Below are 16,434 nucleotides of genomic sequence, written 5' to 3' on the forward strand. Positions count from 1 at the left end.
TCAATCATGATGGTACATGGACATCACCTTGCCTGGGGGATAATTGCTTTAATTTCTGCCTTTTTTGTGATATTACTAACTTTCTGTTTGTTTGCTTAGGAAAATGTTTTTAATTTAAGAGTGTGTCATTTATGTTAACATTTAATGGATTTATTGTTGTTACTTTAAATAAATTTTCATTAATTTTTATTGGAGTATAGTTGGCTTACAATATTGTGCTAGTTTCTTCTGTGTAGCAAAGTGAATCAGTTATACATATACATATATCCACTCTATTTTAGGTTATTTCCCCATGTAGGTCATTACAGAGTATTAAATAGAGTTCCCTGTGCTATACAGTAGGTTCTTATTAATTATCTATTTTATATATAGTAGCAAGTATATGTCAGTTTCTATCTCCAGCCCCAACTACTGTCCTGCAAGAGCCTCTCCTGTCCTGAGTGTGCATAGGGCTAGAGTGCAGAAGCCAGATGTGACGAAATACTGGTGCCATTTTCCAGAGGATGAATGGATAAATAAATGTGGTAAACATGTAAAATGGTGTATTGTTCAGTCTTAAAAAGGGAGAAAATCCTGATACATGCTTCAGTATGGATGAACCTGGAAGACATTATGCTAAGTGAAGTAAGCCAGACACAAAAGGACAAATACTGTATAACTCCACTTATAAAAGCACCTGGAATGGTTAATTTCATAGAGACAGGAAGTAGAATGGTGGTTGCCAAGGACTAGGGGAGGGGATAACAGGGAGTTATTGCATAATGGGGACAGAGTTTCAGTTTGGGAAGACAAAAACAATCTGGAGGTGGGTGCAGGTAATGGTTGCACAGGGCCTCCCAGGTGGCTCAGTGGTAGACTCTGTCTGCCAATGCAGGAGATGCAGGACACGTGGGTTCAATCCCTGGGTCTGGAAGATCCCTTGGAGGAGGAAAAGGCAACCCACTCCAGTATTCTTGCATGGCTAATCCCAGGGACAGAGGAGCCTAGTGAGCTACAGTCCATGGGGTCACAAAATGTCGGGCACAACTGAGCAACTGAGTGCGTGTGAGCATGTGAATGCACACACACACACACAAAATAGTTGCACAACCATGCAAAGGCACTTAATGTCATTGCACTGTACACTTAAAAATGATTAACATGGTGAGTTTTCTATAATGTGTATTTTACCATAACAAAAAATTAAAAAGAAAAAGAAACATGCCCGGGCAAGAGGCATGAACAGAACCATAATCAACTTCTGAGGAAGTACCAGGTCAGTTAACATCACTCTGCAAATTAGAAGGTCCAGGCCCAGACAGTTTGGCCAGAGACCTTACAAACCAAAGCCAGCAGGCAAGTAAGTGCCTCTCGACTGTCTTCCCTCTGCTTTCCTACCGTGCGAGTTGAGAGGGGTAAGTACCAGCCTGAATGAAGTGCTTGAGAACCCCCGTGAGCTGCGGGTCTTCATTGACGTTGAGAAGGTGGGGGAAGGTTTTCATCATCTGCTGCTCCTGGAGGAGAAACACGGAGGGTAGCCTCACCAGATGGGGCAGCACAGCGCAAAGGGCAGAGTTCCTTCCCATCCACTGCTCCCAGTCCTCCAGTGACCTCATCACCCAAAAGGTGCTGATGGCAAAATGGGGCCTGTGGCATCGCCTTCTCTTGGTTATGGAAATGCATTTCATTCTTTAATACAGGTAGTGATTGGTATTGTGGTTATAGAGGATTGACAGTCAAACAGAACTGGAATAAACTATATGGGCACAAGGAAAGCTTTGAATCCGGAAGTTCTGATAAAGAGGATGAAAGTCCTTCTGGTTGTAACTATCCACACAAAACAAGAGTCCTAGGTTCTTCACTCTGGACCCCTCTTGACTCTTGCACTCCAGATTACACAGAAGGTCATTTTCTTGGCATTTCTCGCTAATGTGTGCAGCCACATTATGCCCACACCTCTAGTGTCCTTGGACCCTAACTCATCCTGACCCCCTGCAGCCACAGACCTCCACCCCACTCCACTCCCAACACTTGAGGCTCCCATCTATTCTGGCTCCAGGAACCTTCTGGAATCTGGACTGGATCCCTCCCACCACTGCTAAAGTCCTCCAGGGCTAGCCCATGACTCTGGAGCTTGTCCCCATAGCTTTGGGGAGTAAGGTTATGGGAGGTATAGTGTTAACAGAAGGCAGAGAAGGCATCTCCCTGGCCCAGGAACAAACTTCACATCACAGCCCATTTATGATCCGGAGTTGGTGGTGAATGCCAGATCCATGGTTCAGGATCACAACACAGTCCCCAGAAGACAATCACATTCCTCAAATTTTCCTCAAATTCTTATTTTCAACAGCTTTGAATTCTATCCTCAGCCTCATGCATCAGATGCACCAAGGCCTCTCTGCTTCCTTCCTTTTCATGCCCTGCCATTCTATCCCCAACTCTGCCAATAATTTAAAGTCATATGTCATGTATCACTTGTCATAATCACACATTACACATAATAGATATATTGCCCGATTACCCAATTATCCACCTGTCAGCTGCCCAGGCATCACCAAGTGTCTGGTTAAGGTGCAAGGCTGCCCCATCCCCCTCCCAGGTAGTCGGCCTCAGCAGGTAGAGGTGGTGAGCTCACCTGGGCGATGGCCACATAGTGCTGCTGCCATTCCCACCGGGCCTGCTCCAGCTGCTTCGCCCAGCTCATCTGGTCAGTGGGAGGCCCAAGTAAACAGGCTGGCAGCTCTGGAAGGAGGGAGGTATTTTAAGAAACTGGAGGCCAGCTTTAAGGTTTGCAGTGTCAAAGGTGAGGCGCAGAATGTTGCTATTCTGTTCTGAGTGAAAACAAGGGACTCTCAGCAGGAGTGGGAAACGGAACTGCACTAACTGAGCCTGGAAAGTGCTGTGAAGGCCAGGATCTTCATAACAGCACTAGACACGATAGTCATGACATGGGAGCAATCTAAAGGTCCATCAACAGAGGAATGAATAAAGAAGACGTGGTACATATGTACAAGGGAATATTACTCAGCCATAAAAAGTAACACCATTTGCCTCAATATGCATGGACCTAGAGATTATCATAAAGACAAATATTAATATAATATAGTATCACTTATATGTGGAATCTTTAAAAAATGATACAAATGAGCTTATTTACAAAACAGAAACAGACTCACAGAATTAGAAAACAAACTTATAGTCATTCTTCCAGAAATTGCAGGGGAAGGTAAACTTCCAAACTCATTCTATTTTTTTTTTCTTAATCTGATTTATTTAAATCCCATCTTGAACTCTCCTCCCACCTTCGTCCCCATTCCATCCCTCAGGGTCATCCCAGTGCACCAGCCCTGAGTACCCTGTCTCATACATTGAACCTGGACTGATGATCTGTTTCACATATGATAATATACATGTTTCAATGGTATTCTCTCAAATCATCTCACCCTTGCCTTCTCCCACAGAGTCACCATCACCCTAATACCAAAACCAAACAAAGATGCCACACAAAAAAAGAAAACTACACGCCAATATCACTGATGAACATAGATGCAAAAATCCTTAACAAAATCCTAGCAAACAGAACATATTCCAACAGATTGCTTTGGCTATTCAAGGTTTTTTGTATTTCCATACAAATTGTGAAATTATTTGTTCTAGTTCTCTGAAAAATACTGTTGGTATTTTTGTAACAGAATATATTCCAACACCATATTAAAAAGATCAGCCAAATGAAAAAGAACAATAAAAAAATAAAAAATAAAAAGATCATCCATCATGACCAAGTGGGCTTTATCCCAGGGATGCAAGGATTCTTCAATACTTGCAAATCAATCAATGTGATACACCACCTTAACAAATTGAAAGGTAAAAACCATATGATTATCTCAATAGATGCAGAGAAAGTCTTTGACAAAATTCAACATCCATTTATGATAAAAATCCTCCAGAAAGCAGGCATAGAAGGAACATACCTCAACATAATAAAAGCCATATATGATAAACCCACAACAAACATTATCCTCAATGGTAAAAAGCTGAAAAAATTTCCCCTAAAGTCAGGAACAAGAGAAGGATGCCCACTCTCACCACTACTATTCAACACAGTTTTGGAAGTTTTAGCCACAGCAATTAGAGAAGAAAAAGAAATAAAAGGAATCCAGATTGGGAAAGAAGAAGTAAAACTCTCACTGTTTGCAGATGATGTGACCCTCTACATAGAAAACCCTAAAGACTCCACCAGAAAATTACTAGAGCTAATCAATGAATATAGTAAAGTTACAGGATATAAAATTAACACACAGAAATCCCTTGCATTCCTATACACTAACAATGAGAAAACAGAAAGAGAAATTAAGGAAACAATTCCATTCACAATTGCAACAAAAAGAATAAAATACTTAGGAATAAAGTTACCTAAAGAAACAAAAGACCTATATATAGAAAACTATAAAACACTGATGAAAGAAATCAAAGATGACATAAATAGATGGAGAAATACACCATGTTCATGGATTGGAAGAATCAATATTGTGAAAATGAGTATACTATGCAAAGCAATCTATAGATTCAAGCTACCAAAGGTATTTTTCAGAACTAGAACAAATAATTTCACAATTTGTATGGAAATACAAAAACCTCGAATAGCCAAAGCAATATTGAGAAAGAAGAATGGAACTGGAGAAATCAACCTGCCTGACTTCAGGCTGTACTATAAAGCTCCAGTCATCAAGACAGTATGGTACTGGCACAAACACAGAAATATAGATCAATGGAACAAAACAGAAAGCCCAGAGATAAATCCATGAACCTATGGACACCTTATCTTTGGCAAAGGAGGCAAGAATATACAATGGAGAAAAGATAATCTTTTTAACAAGTGATGCTGGGAAAACTGGTCAATCACTTGTAAAAGAATGAAACTAGAACAATTTCTAACACCATATACAAAAATAAACTAAAAACAGATTAAAGATCTAAATGTAAGACCAGAAACTATAAAACTCCTAGAGGAAAACATAGGCAAAAACACTCTCTGATGTAAATCATAGCAAGATGCTCTATGACCCACCTCCCAGAGTAATGGAAATAAAAGCAAAAATAAACAAATGGGACCTAAAAAACTAAAAGTTTCTGCACAACAAAGGAAACTATAAGCAAGGTGAAAAGACAGCCCTCAGATTGGGAGAAAATAATAGCAAATGAAGCAACTGACAAAGAATTAATCTCAAAAACAAACAAGCAACTCCTGCAATTCAATTCCAGAAAAACAAGTGACCCAATCAAAAAATGGGCCAAAGAACTAAACAGACATTTCTCCAAAGAAGACATACAGATGGCTAACAAACACATGAAAAGATGCTCAACATCACTCATTATCAGAGAAATGCAAATCAAAACCACAATGAGGTAACATTACACACCAGCCAGAATGGCTGCTATCCAAAAGTCTACAAGCAATAAATGCTGGAGAGGGTGTGGAGAAAAGGGAACCCTCTTACATGTTGGTGGGAATGCAAACTAGTACAGCCACTATGGAGAACAGTGTGGAGATTCCTTAAAAAACTGGAAATAAAACTGCCATATGACCCAGCAATCCCACTGCTGGGCATACACACCGAGAAAACCAGAATTGAAAGAGACACGTGTACCCCAATGTTCATCGCAGCACTGTTTATAATAGCCAGGACATGGAAGCAACCTAGATGTCCATCAGCAGATGAATGGATAAGAAAGCTGTGGTACATATACACAATGGAATATTATCAGCTATAAAAAAGAATGCATTTGAAACAGTTCTAATGAGATGCATGAAACTGGAGCCCATTATAGAGAGTGAAGTAAGTCAGAAAGAAAAACACCAATACAGTATACTATCGTATATATATGGAATTTAGAAAGGTGGTAACGATGACCCTATATGCGAGACAGCAAAAGAGACACAGATGTAAAGAACAGACTTTTGGACTCTGTGGGAGAAGGCAAGGGTGGGATGATTTGAGAGAATAGCATTGAAACATGTATATTACCATATGTGAAATAGATCGCCAATTCAGGTTTGATGCATGAGACAGAGTGCTCAGGGCTGATGCACTGGGATGACCCTGAGGGATGGGATGGGGAGGAAGGTGGGAGGGGGGTTCAAGATGGGGAACACATGTACACCCATGGCTGATTCATGTGAATGTATGGCAAAAACCACCACAATATTGTAAAGCAATTAGCCTCCAATTAAAATACATTTAAAAAATAAAAAAAATAAAAAACTTATAATCATCAAAAGGGGTAGCTGGGGGTGGAGGTGGGAGGTAAACTAGGAGTTTGGGATTAAAAGATACACATTATTCTATATAAAATAGATAAGCAACAAGGGCATATTATATAGCACAAGTAACTATACTCACTATCTCATAAAAACCTATAATGGAAAAGAATCTGAAAAAGAATTTTATATAATGGAAAGGAATCTGAAAAAAAATTATATACATTTATATGTATATACTTATCTATCTATATACAAATGAATCCCTTTGTATACACTTGAAACTAACATATTATAAATTAACTATATTTCAATAAAAAATCTTCTTAAAAAACTAAAAAAAGACTAGGTTCACCCTTTAATTCATAGGAAACTAGAGCAAAGAGATCCTTTATCAGAAGAGCAGGAAGCTCAACTTTATGTTTTTCAACTGTGTGGGCATGCAAGACGGTTTCAGGGAATTCCTGTCAAGTCAGGGGATTTAGGAAGAATCAAAGATTTATCTTCCCTTGTTTTTCATTAGTTCTGTGTCTATGCTTATGAACAATGGGAATCAGATGCAACATTTAGGTCAACATCTGGCTTGTCCAGGTGCAGAGATTTGTGACCCATCAGTGTCACCCTGGACCAGACATGGGTATAGACTCTAATTTAGGAAGTTCCGTGTTGAGGCTGAAGCCTTATTGAGTAAGGACGTGGGAACACAGAGATATGCCAGGTGGAAACAACCTGCCCTCAAGAGGAACATCCATGAAGTTGTGTGTGTTAGGGTCAGAAGAGCCACTACCACCAGAGAGAGGACCCATGTGGCTTGAGGGAGCCCAACTTGGGGAAGGGGAACAGGTACCAAGGGCAGGACAACATGTCACGCTCCGCTAAGAGCACTGAGTACAGGGTTTCCCCACCTTCTGCTCTGGCTCTTTTGATGCTGAACGCCTTTACCAATTCTACTTCAACAGTTTTATATTTTGCCCTTTTCACAAATCCTATGCTAAATTGTTAATGCACATAAAGTTACACACAACTCAAGCTGCCACACAAAAAACTAAAACCTTCACTCAAAGCAATGGTTCTCAATAACTGCCCAGTGGAGCCACCTAAGGTGAGCCGCTGCCCTGGGGATGGGTAATTGGTCCAAGTGGTGCCCAGTCCCCAGGTGACTCTAACGTGCATCCAGGGCTGAGTAGAGTCTTAGAAGAGGGTTCGGGGGCTAGCGCTTCTTGGGTCCCAAAACATCACTTAACTACAGGAGGCCATCAGCAGAACAAATGCCAAATGGCCACTGTCCAAATCTGGTTAAGGAGAGAGTAGTCCCGGGGGAAAGAACAGCCTCAAAATAAAAATGGCAACTAAAAAATGAGACTAAAATGACCATTTCAAAAGGCCAGGGCCAGTATTTCTTACAGTCACATGAGAATTACATTCAGGCCAAAATGTCCTGGACAAAGGTCCAGGGATGTCCTGGCCTGCCCTAGGGCTCCCCTCAGACTAAATGCAAGGGCTCCTGGCTCCTGCCCTTCCAGTGCAACACCCCCCACTCGCCTATCTCCCCACAGCCCCGACCCTGCAACCAGGCTTGGCCGCGCCCCTTTCTCCCTCCCTCCCACTTCCAGCCTCCTGACTGCTGCCTTGGACCTGCGCTGACTCCTGAGTCAGTTTACCTGCCATTGTGCTGTTTCCACACCCGAGCAGCAGTCTGTCATTCTCTGCCCTGGACTCCCTCATCAGGGTGGAAGTGTTGACAACAGCTTTGTTCCGGATCTTCTTAGCCCTGTGCAAAGGTGGACACACACTCAGGCCCTGGGTCTTTTGCAGCTGGAGCAGTACTACCAGAGCACTGGTGGGAAACTGGTCTCGAGTGGTCAAAATGGGAGCTTTTTACTTCCTAGTAACTTGAGCTTCCACTGTGTAAGTTTCCAGTAAACCACTAAGACCAGAAGGGACTCAGTGGCATCCAGGGCTCAAACATGAGCCCTTCAGCCCAAGTCTGGAGCCCACCCCCCAATGTGTTTTGGGCCCCAAACACACTCCCCTAGTTGGGCGGACTTGGTTAATGAAAACAATCTCTTCAATCTCTACTGTTTCTGTAACAACACAAACCCTGGAGGCTGCCAGCAACTGCTCTGCCAAGAGTGCCAGGCCAGGAGTGGGCTTGGACTTTGCCTAGTTTAGGATCTCCAAGCTCCAAGATCTAAGGCCTGATGATCTGAGGTGGAGCTGATATAATAACAACAGAAATAAAGGGCACAATAAATGTAATGTGCTTGAATCACCCCCAAACCACCCCTACTACCCTTCCCCACCTCTCCTGACCCCCAGTCCCTGGAAAAATTGTCTTGCACGAAACTAGTCCCTGGTGCCAAAAGGTTGGGGACTGCTGTCCTTGTTCACTCCTGGCTAGTGCTGCATGGGACATAGTTATGTTAAAACATGACTTGTTCTTTACCTGAAATTCAAATGTAATTGGGCATCCTATATTTTCATTTGCTACATCTGGCAGCCTTACTCCTCTCCCTGAGGAATAGGGTTTGCAAGGCTTGCCCCCAGTCACAGGGTCCACAACAGATCCAGGCCTGGAGCCCAGGACCCTTGGGGATCATTTTCTTCTTCCTCGGCATCACACAGTCTCTCACGTAAAAAGTGCTAGCAACAGTTTAGATCCGACAAGTGGAGAGAAAATGAACATTCTACATACTAAGGGCTTCCCTGGTGGCTCAGACTGTAAAGAAGCTGCCTGCAGTGCAGGAGTCCTAGGTTCGATCCCTGGGTTGGGAAGATCCCAACCCACTCCAGAATTCATGTGTGGAGAATCCCATGGACAGAGGAGCCTGGTGGGCTACAGTCCATGGGATCGCAGAGTCAGACACTATCGAGTGACTAAGCAGAGCACAGCACATAATACTAAAGGCAAAATTCAACCTTAAGTTCTGAGTTTTTAGCATAGATGCTGGAAGAAAACAGAGAAAAACAAATGAAGCAAAATGATACTGAGGCCTGGCAGTGAGGAATGAGAATGCAAGGGTTTGTCCCTAAAACGCAAAGGCCTTTCCCTAGAGAAGAGGCCACGGAACAACCAAGAGAACTACTTGGAAACATCATAACAACTGTCATTTTGAGCTTCAGCGCCGTGCCAGGCAGAACTTAGCCAGAAATGGTTCATGAACCATCTCACAGAGTCTTCACTCAGCCCAGAGAGGGAGGTGTCACCTCCTTCAGCATGTGAACTCACCAAGAGGCAGTAAGGTTCAGGTCTTGGAGGGAATAGGGCCAGATTCTGTCTGACACACTGGCCCGTAGACCTGACAAGTGATGTATTAGAATAGGAACCAGGTTCGTTTCACACGCCAGCTCCAGTCACCTGGAACGCTGGCTGAGAACTCCAAGCTCCTGAACGAAGCTGATGGGAAAGCTGCAGAGGGGGACTCTCCATGTCGGCCATGCTGAATGGGATGCAGGGGTGGTGACACCATGGGGTTCCAACTCCTGGTTAGAGCCTCCCTCTCCCCAGACCCTCACTTTCCCAAAAGGGTCAGGGGAAGCAGATTTCTGCCTGCCTTGAAAAGCAGAAATTCGGCTCAGCCACAGCCTCCTGCTAGGACTAACCTGCCAGGGGTGGGCTTGCTTCCTGGGCCAAGTGGGAAGGCAGGAATGTGTGTGGACAGCCCCTCCCTGGGAAGAGCCGCCTCTGACCTGCTGTGTGGGGCCTGGAGATTTGAGAAACAGCGGGAAAGGGGCAGGGCGCAGGGCTGGTTCCCAGCTTTGGGAGCCTCTTACATGCTCATCTTTATCATTAGCACAAAAATTCCCTGACTGCCACTATTCTCTACCTGTGACCCATAGGACAAAAGGAGCATCTATGAATGGAAATGCTATTTGACAGAAAAATGCAGGGAGACAGAGAACTGAGCACTTCAGGGGTGGGATCAATGCTCCTCCCATGAATTCGAGCCTGTGGCTCCTCCCCCATCCAGGACTGCAGTGACAGAATGACAGGCTAGGAGGGCCCTGAGCCCCTATTTCTGTCTCCTCTTACTTATTTTCTTTTCTCTCCCTCTTCTCTCACAAATCATTTTGTTCTTCTTTTTTCTGGACCCTTTCCCAAGACACCAGCTCATCAAGTTTAAGAGTACTAGAAGAATTTGCCAGATTTAGAACTTAGAACCACTATAGATAATAAGTATTCATAATCGTACCTTTCAGCATATCTTAGTGTTGATAAAGTTTCCTCATAGCAGATGTCAGCTGGACTTATTGCTGCTATCTGTAAACAAATATCCTTTTCAGATTTTGTTTTTTATATAGCATATATAGCTATTGTTGGGCTTCCCTGGTCGCTCAGTTGGTAAAGAATCCACCTACAATGCAGGAGATCCCAGTTTGATTCCTGGGTCAGGAAGATCCCCTGGAGAAGGGATAGGCTACACACTATAGTATTCTTGGGTTTCCCTGGTGGCTCAGATGGTAAAGAATCCCTCTGTAATGCGCGAGACCTGGGTTTGATCCTTGGGTTGGGAAGATCCCCTGAAGCAGGGCAAGGCAATCCACTCCAGTACTCTTGCCTGGAGAATCCCCATGGACAGAGGAGCCTGGTGGGCTACAGTGCATGGGGTCACAGAGAGTCAGACACGACTGAGTGACTAAACACACAGCACATTGCTATTGTTGATTTTACACAGCTAACATTCATGGAATATGTTGGAACTTGTGGTTTGTTTAAACTTTATAACTCAGAAAACTGAGGCTTAGATAAGAGTAATGTGCCAAGGTCACCTATAACTGGTGGAGCTGGGACCTGAACCTGCCCTGACTTGAACAACTATGCTGCTAACCTCTGTACTACACAACCCTCAGCACTGAGTCCCCAACAGATTTCCTCAGGAATTTAAATGACAATTGAATGGTAGTACTGCAGAGACTAATAAATAAATCATTACTGAGTACCCACTTAAATGGTTTCAAATCTGGTGTTGACTTTAGCTTAACTATTCTAGAATTCAAGTGAGAAAATAAACATTTTGATGAGCTGGAGGTGGGCAGAATCACTGAGCGTGAACAGGAGGGAATGTGACTGCCCATGTGGCGACTCCTAATCTATGGACCTGGAGGCCATGATTCAGAGCATAAGGGCCTGATGAATAATCATTTATCTTTGTCCAGCTTTGCAACTTTTAAAGCTTGTTCATTATATTTCGTTTAATCATCACAACCACAGTTTCAAGGCGATATCGTTTTCTTCACTTTAGGAAGGAAGGAAATGAGGCTCCACAGTAAGTGCACTGAAACTGAGAATCCTGTCAAGAACTGACAAGATTCTTGTGAAGAATAACTTTAATGATAATAAAAACAGCAATCATGAGAGCTGCATGAGTCTAAACAGTCTAAAGTGTGGTAGGAAAGTCACTTTACCAGAGCAGTTCTGCTGTTCCCACCCAGAGCTGACTGGAGCAGTTTGGTCAGTACAGAGTCTCTGTAGGGAACGTGGAGGACTTTCTTCCCCATGGCTGCATCAGCCAGAGCACTAAATGAAAAGAAAATATAAAACAATAAAACATTTTAAATATATCGCAAAGAAAGCTGCCTCTTTGTGTGTGGGTCAGAAACAGCCCTCAAATATCCTTGTCAACCCTGTATACCAGACGTGACACTAAGGAACATCCAATAGCTGAGATACCTTCTGTACAAGGACACTGGAGTACTGAAGATAGGAGCAGCTGGCTCCCTCTCCAAGGTCAACCCCGGGGAAACCATAACAGAGAGGGAGGCCCAGATCTGGCCACTAACACAGTAAACCTTGGGAGGAAAACCCAGAGCCTGCAGAGAAGGGTCTTTTTGTGTGTGTACAGAGAAGGGTTTTGACCTGAGGCAGAGGGTAGTAGGCTAGCAATGTGGAGACAGGTATGGGGAGCACATTTAAATCCTTTCTGGTCTTTCTCTCATATTGCCTTAGGAAGATCCCATAGAGTTAGGACCTGAGAGGCTACAGAATCAAGCAAGAGTGAATGATAAGTAAATGTCACTCAGGGTGCTTCAGAGGGAGCAGTGTAGGCACTGAAGAGTGGGGAGGAGGGAGGAAATCCCATCTCTGATAAATTATAATCACAAACAAAGAAAAGAAATCCAAAAACTTAAGCTACCAGGTACAGAAAAGAAAACAAAATGATCATCTAGAAAGGATTAGATACAGCAATTGAAATTAAAAACCCTATAGATAAGTTCAACAGTAGACACTGTAATAATTGAATTAGTGAACTAGAGAGTTCAGAAGAAATCTAGATTGCAGCCTGGAGACATAGAGAGTAAAAATCAGAAAGATAGGTTAGGAGACATGGAGGACGGGAAAAGAAGATTCAAATAGGGTAATTGAAGTTTCAGAAGAGAAAGGAGAAAAAAAAATGTGCAGAAGCAATATGTGAAAGATAATGACTGAGAATTTTCGAGTGTTGATGAAAATCACTATCAGAGCTATGGAGACTAAGAAATTCCAAGCAGGATAAATAAAATGCAACAGAATTAAATTAGAGAACACCAAAAAAGAAGACCTTAAAAGTAGTTAGGGAAAAAGATTGTCTTCAGTGGAACAGCAATTAGGCCAACAACAGAAAACAGTAGAATGGTATCATTAATAAGCTGAAAGAAAATACTCCTTATCTAGAATTATATCAGAGAAGGCACTGGCAACCCACTCCAGTACTCTTGCCTGGAAACTGCCATGGATGGAGGAGCCTGGTAGGCTGCAGTCCACGGGGTCGCTAAGAGTCAGACACGACTGAGCGACTTCACTTTCACTTTTCACTTTCATGCGTTGGAGAAGGAAATGGCAGCCCACTCCAGTGTTCTTGCCTGGAGAATCCCAGGGACAGAGGAGCCTGGTGGGCTGCCATCTATGGGTTCGCACAGAGTCGGACACGACTGACGTAACTTAGCAGCAGCAGAATTATATACCCAGCTAAATTATCTTTCAAAAATGAGTTGAAATAAGAAATTTCAAACAAACAAAACCTGAATTTTCTGTCAGCAAATGGTCATCAAGGGGAATCTAGAGAATATTTCAATCAGAAGGAAATTGTTTTATATAGCAGCTCTGAAGTTTAAGAAGGAATGAATAAAAATAATTTTAAAAAATAGATAAATGTGAATGAACACTAACTGTATGAAACAGTAATAATAACATTTGGGGGTTAAAGAATAGAATTAGAATACATGTCAACAGTGACATATGTAAGATGGAGATCTTCATATTATCCAAGGATGTGTGTGCTCAGTCGCTCAGTTGTGTCCAACTCTTTACACCCCCATGGACTGTAGCCCACCAGGCTTCACTGTCCATGGGATTCTCCAGGCAAGAATACTGGAGCGGATTGCCATTTCCTTCTCCAGGGGATCTTCCTGACCAGGGATGGAACCTGTGTCTCTGGCATCTTCTGCACTGGCAGGTGGATTCTTTACCACTGCACCACCTGAGAAGCCCATTATCCAGGATTAGGTTGAAGTATTTATTATTTTTAGACTTTGACCACTGAAAAGACGAAAAAGCCAGGAAATAGTTTTTTTAAAAAATGTTGAATTTTGACATATGACAGAGGTAGCATAGAAGATCACTGGGGAGAGGACAGACTATTCAGCAAATGAGACACACAAAAAAAATTGGTAATCTGTAAGAAAAAGGTAATGAAAAGTGCCGGGAGCCATTATGGGAGATCCCGCCCATGATGAGGTCATGAAGAAAATACTGGACAGGCAAGGCCATCCAGGACCCCATCCATGACGAGGTCATGAGGAAAAAACCTGACAGGCAAGGCCGTCTAGGATAAGGGACCCTCCAGGTTGGCCTCGGCCTCTACCCCACCCTGTATCCTCCCCCTCTTTTCTGCTGTTCTTATTTGCCCTGCTGTGGATTCTTGTGTTGCCTGCCGAGAGCTCTCCTGCTCCTCTTTCCCTGAATGAGGACCAACTTAAAACCCTAATTAATAAATCTTCTAGACGCTGGTACCCTATGAAGGGGCCAGGGATGAAGGAAATGCTTCAATTCAAACCCTTTTGCTGGCATTCTGGCTTGTTTGATAAATGTGTGCTCTCATTGCAAAAAGTGCTCATGATTGTTTTAAACATCCTCAGCACAGTATGCTAACAAAAGCAACTATTAAGCATAGGCCCCTTCGCAGGGTGAGAAAAGCTCCACAAATATAATAGCCACAAATGTGCCTAATAGAAAATACTTCAGATAGAGATTAGCTGGTGACTTCTTGCAGGTAATTAACTTTTAGACTAAGAGCCTGTTTTGTGCTATATCTACTGTTTTTGCAGTCCTTTGCATTTCTGTTCTGTAAAAATGTAATCCTAACTAGTTCCCATAGAGATGACACCTATTAGAAAGAAAATAGATTAATCATAAGAAAAACAGGGTCGGCTACTGAAGTTGCTTAAGTCACACCAGGTGCAAGCCATAAAATGTCAGCAGGCCTGAAGGCCAAATGATGAGAAAGACTCTTGTGAACAAAACGTATGTGAGTGACATCCTGTTTCTGTTGAAGGTCAAGTTGCTGTAATGTTTTGAGATGACCTGTCTGTAAGCAATATGCACTTCCCCCAAAAAGATGTTGTTGAAGGTATAAAGGGGCCATGCAGAAATAAACTCCAGACTCAGCCCCGAGCTTTGTCTCACTGTCTCTCTCTCATTCGCCGATGCCGTTCATCCTGAGGATTCCCCTGGATCCTGCTGGGGCTGGACCCCGGCAGAAAAGGATGCCTACTTTACACTATACACAGAAATCATCTCCAGATAGATAGGGTTTAAGTACAAATTTTCTTAAACAAGACACAGAAAATGAAAAAATGCAAAACATACACCATAACTTCTGCTCATCAATAGACATCTTTTAACAAGTGAAAACACAATCTACTAACTGGAAGAAGATACTTATGATACATACACCTGAGAAAAGAGTAATAAAAATATGTTTAAAACATCTACAGATCAATGAAAAAGACAATAAATAAATAGAATAAAGGGGAAAACATAAGCACAGGTATTTTTGAGAGAAAATATACTGCTAAAAAAGAAATCAAATGTTGCTCAAGCTTGCTAGTAACCAGGACTCTCAAGACCATAGTAAAGTATGTTTGAAAGTGAAAGTCGCTCAGTGGTCTCTTACTCTTTACAACCCCATGGACTGTACACGGAATTCTCCAGGCACTTTCCTTCTCCAGGGGATCTTCCCAACCCAGGGATTGAACCCAGGTCTCCCACGTTGCGAGCCGATTCTTTACCAGCTGAGCCACCAGGGAAGCCCAAGAATACTGGAGTGGGGAGCCTATCTCTTCTCCAGGGAATTTTCCTGACCCGGGAATCGAACCAGGGTCTCCTGCATTGCAGGTGGATTCTTTACCAACTGAGCTATCCCGGAAGCCCAAAGTATGTTTATGCCCATTTAATTGGTAAATGTCAAGAAATCTGACAACATCAAGCCTTAGAAAAGATGTGGATTAATGGGATATGTTATACATTGCCACTGGGAGTGTTAACTGGACCAACAACTTTGGAGAACAATTTACCACCATCTTGAAAAATTAGGTATTCACACACCTTATATATAAAGCACAATAATTTCAGTTCTTTGTCGATATCAGAAAATCCTTTAGTATACTGATATTCAGTGACTTTATGAGAATGTTCATAGTAGCACTATTTGTAAAAGCAAAAAAAAAAAAAATCTTGGAAACAACCAAATCAACAACTAACATGAGAATGAAGGAATAAATTGTGGCATATTCCCACAATGGATGACTACATAATAATGAAAAAGAAGTAATAACATGGATGCTGTAACAACTGCTACTGTAACAATATGGATGAATCTCATAGACACAATGTTTAGTAAAAGAACAGAAAATAAATTAACTAGAGCCACACTTAAGACAGATGGATGTTGTTAATAATGTTGAATCTAAAAACAAACTATACTCCTGGGTATATACTTAAGAGAAATGAGTAATTATTTTCCCCAAATTATATGTGCAAGAACGTTTGTAACAACTTTATTCATAATGGTTAAAACCTGGAAACAAACTAAATGCCCATCGGTAGAAGAATGGATAAATAATGGTATATTCCTACAATACAATAATCCATAACAATGAAAAAGAACGGATAATTGCTAAGCAAAACGTCATGGATAAGTCCCATAGAAACAATCCTT

The 16,434-nt window shown here is 42.3% G+C and overlaps 1 protein-coding gene across 1 annotated transcript in view; it reads right to left on the minus strand.

Moving 5' to 3' along the window:
- LOC110151847 (kinesin-like protein KIF28P) overlaps positions 1-16,434 on the minus strand; it is a 65,645-nt gene that overhangs the window by 27,781 nt on the left and 21,430 nt on the right. The window contains exons 6-10 of the mRNA XM_020915283.2: positions 11,645-11,756; positions 10,432-10,499; positions 7,900-8,009; positions 2,615-2,721; positions 1,403-1,493 (exon numbers count right to left, since the gene is read on the minus strand). Coding sequence (XP_020770942.2) covers positions 1,403-1,493; positions 2,615-2,721; positions 7,900-8,009; positions 10,432-10,499; positions 11,645-11,756 — 488 coding nt within the window. The remainder of the gene's footprint in view (positions 1-1,402; positions 1,494-2,614; positions 2,722-7,899; positions 8,010-10,431; positions 10,500-11,644; positions 11,757-16,434) is intronic.

The sequence above is a fragment of the Odocoileus virginianus genome, chromosome 11 (genome assembly GCF_023699985.2).
Source record: "Odocoileus virginianus isolate 20LAN1187 ecotype Illinois chromosome 11, Ovbor_1.2, whole genome shotgun sequence".
Taxonomy (NCBI): Eukaryota; Metazoa; Chordata; class Mammalia; order Artiodactyla; family Cervidae; genus Odocoileus; species Odocoileus virginianus.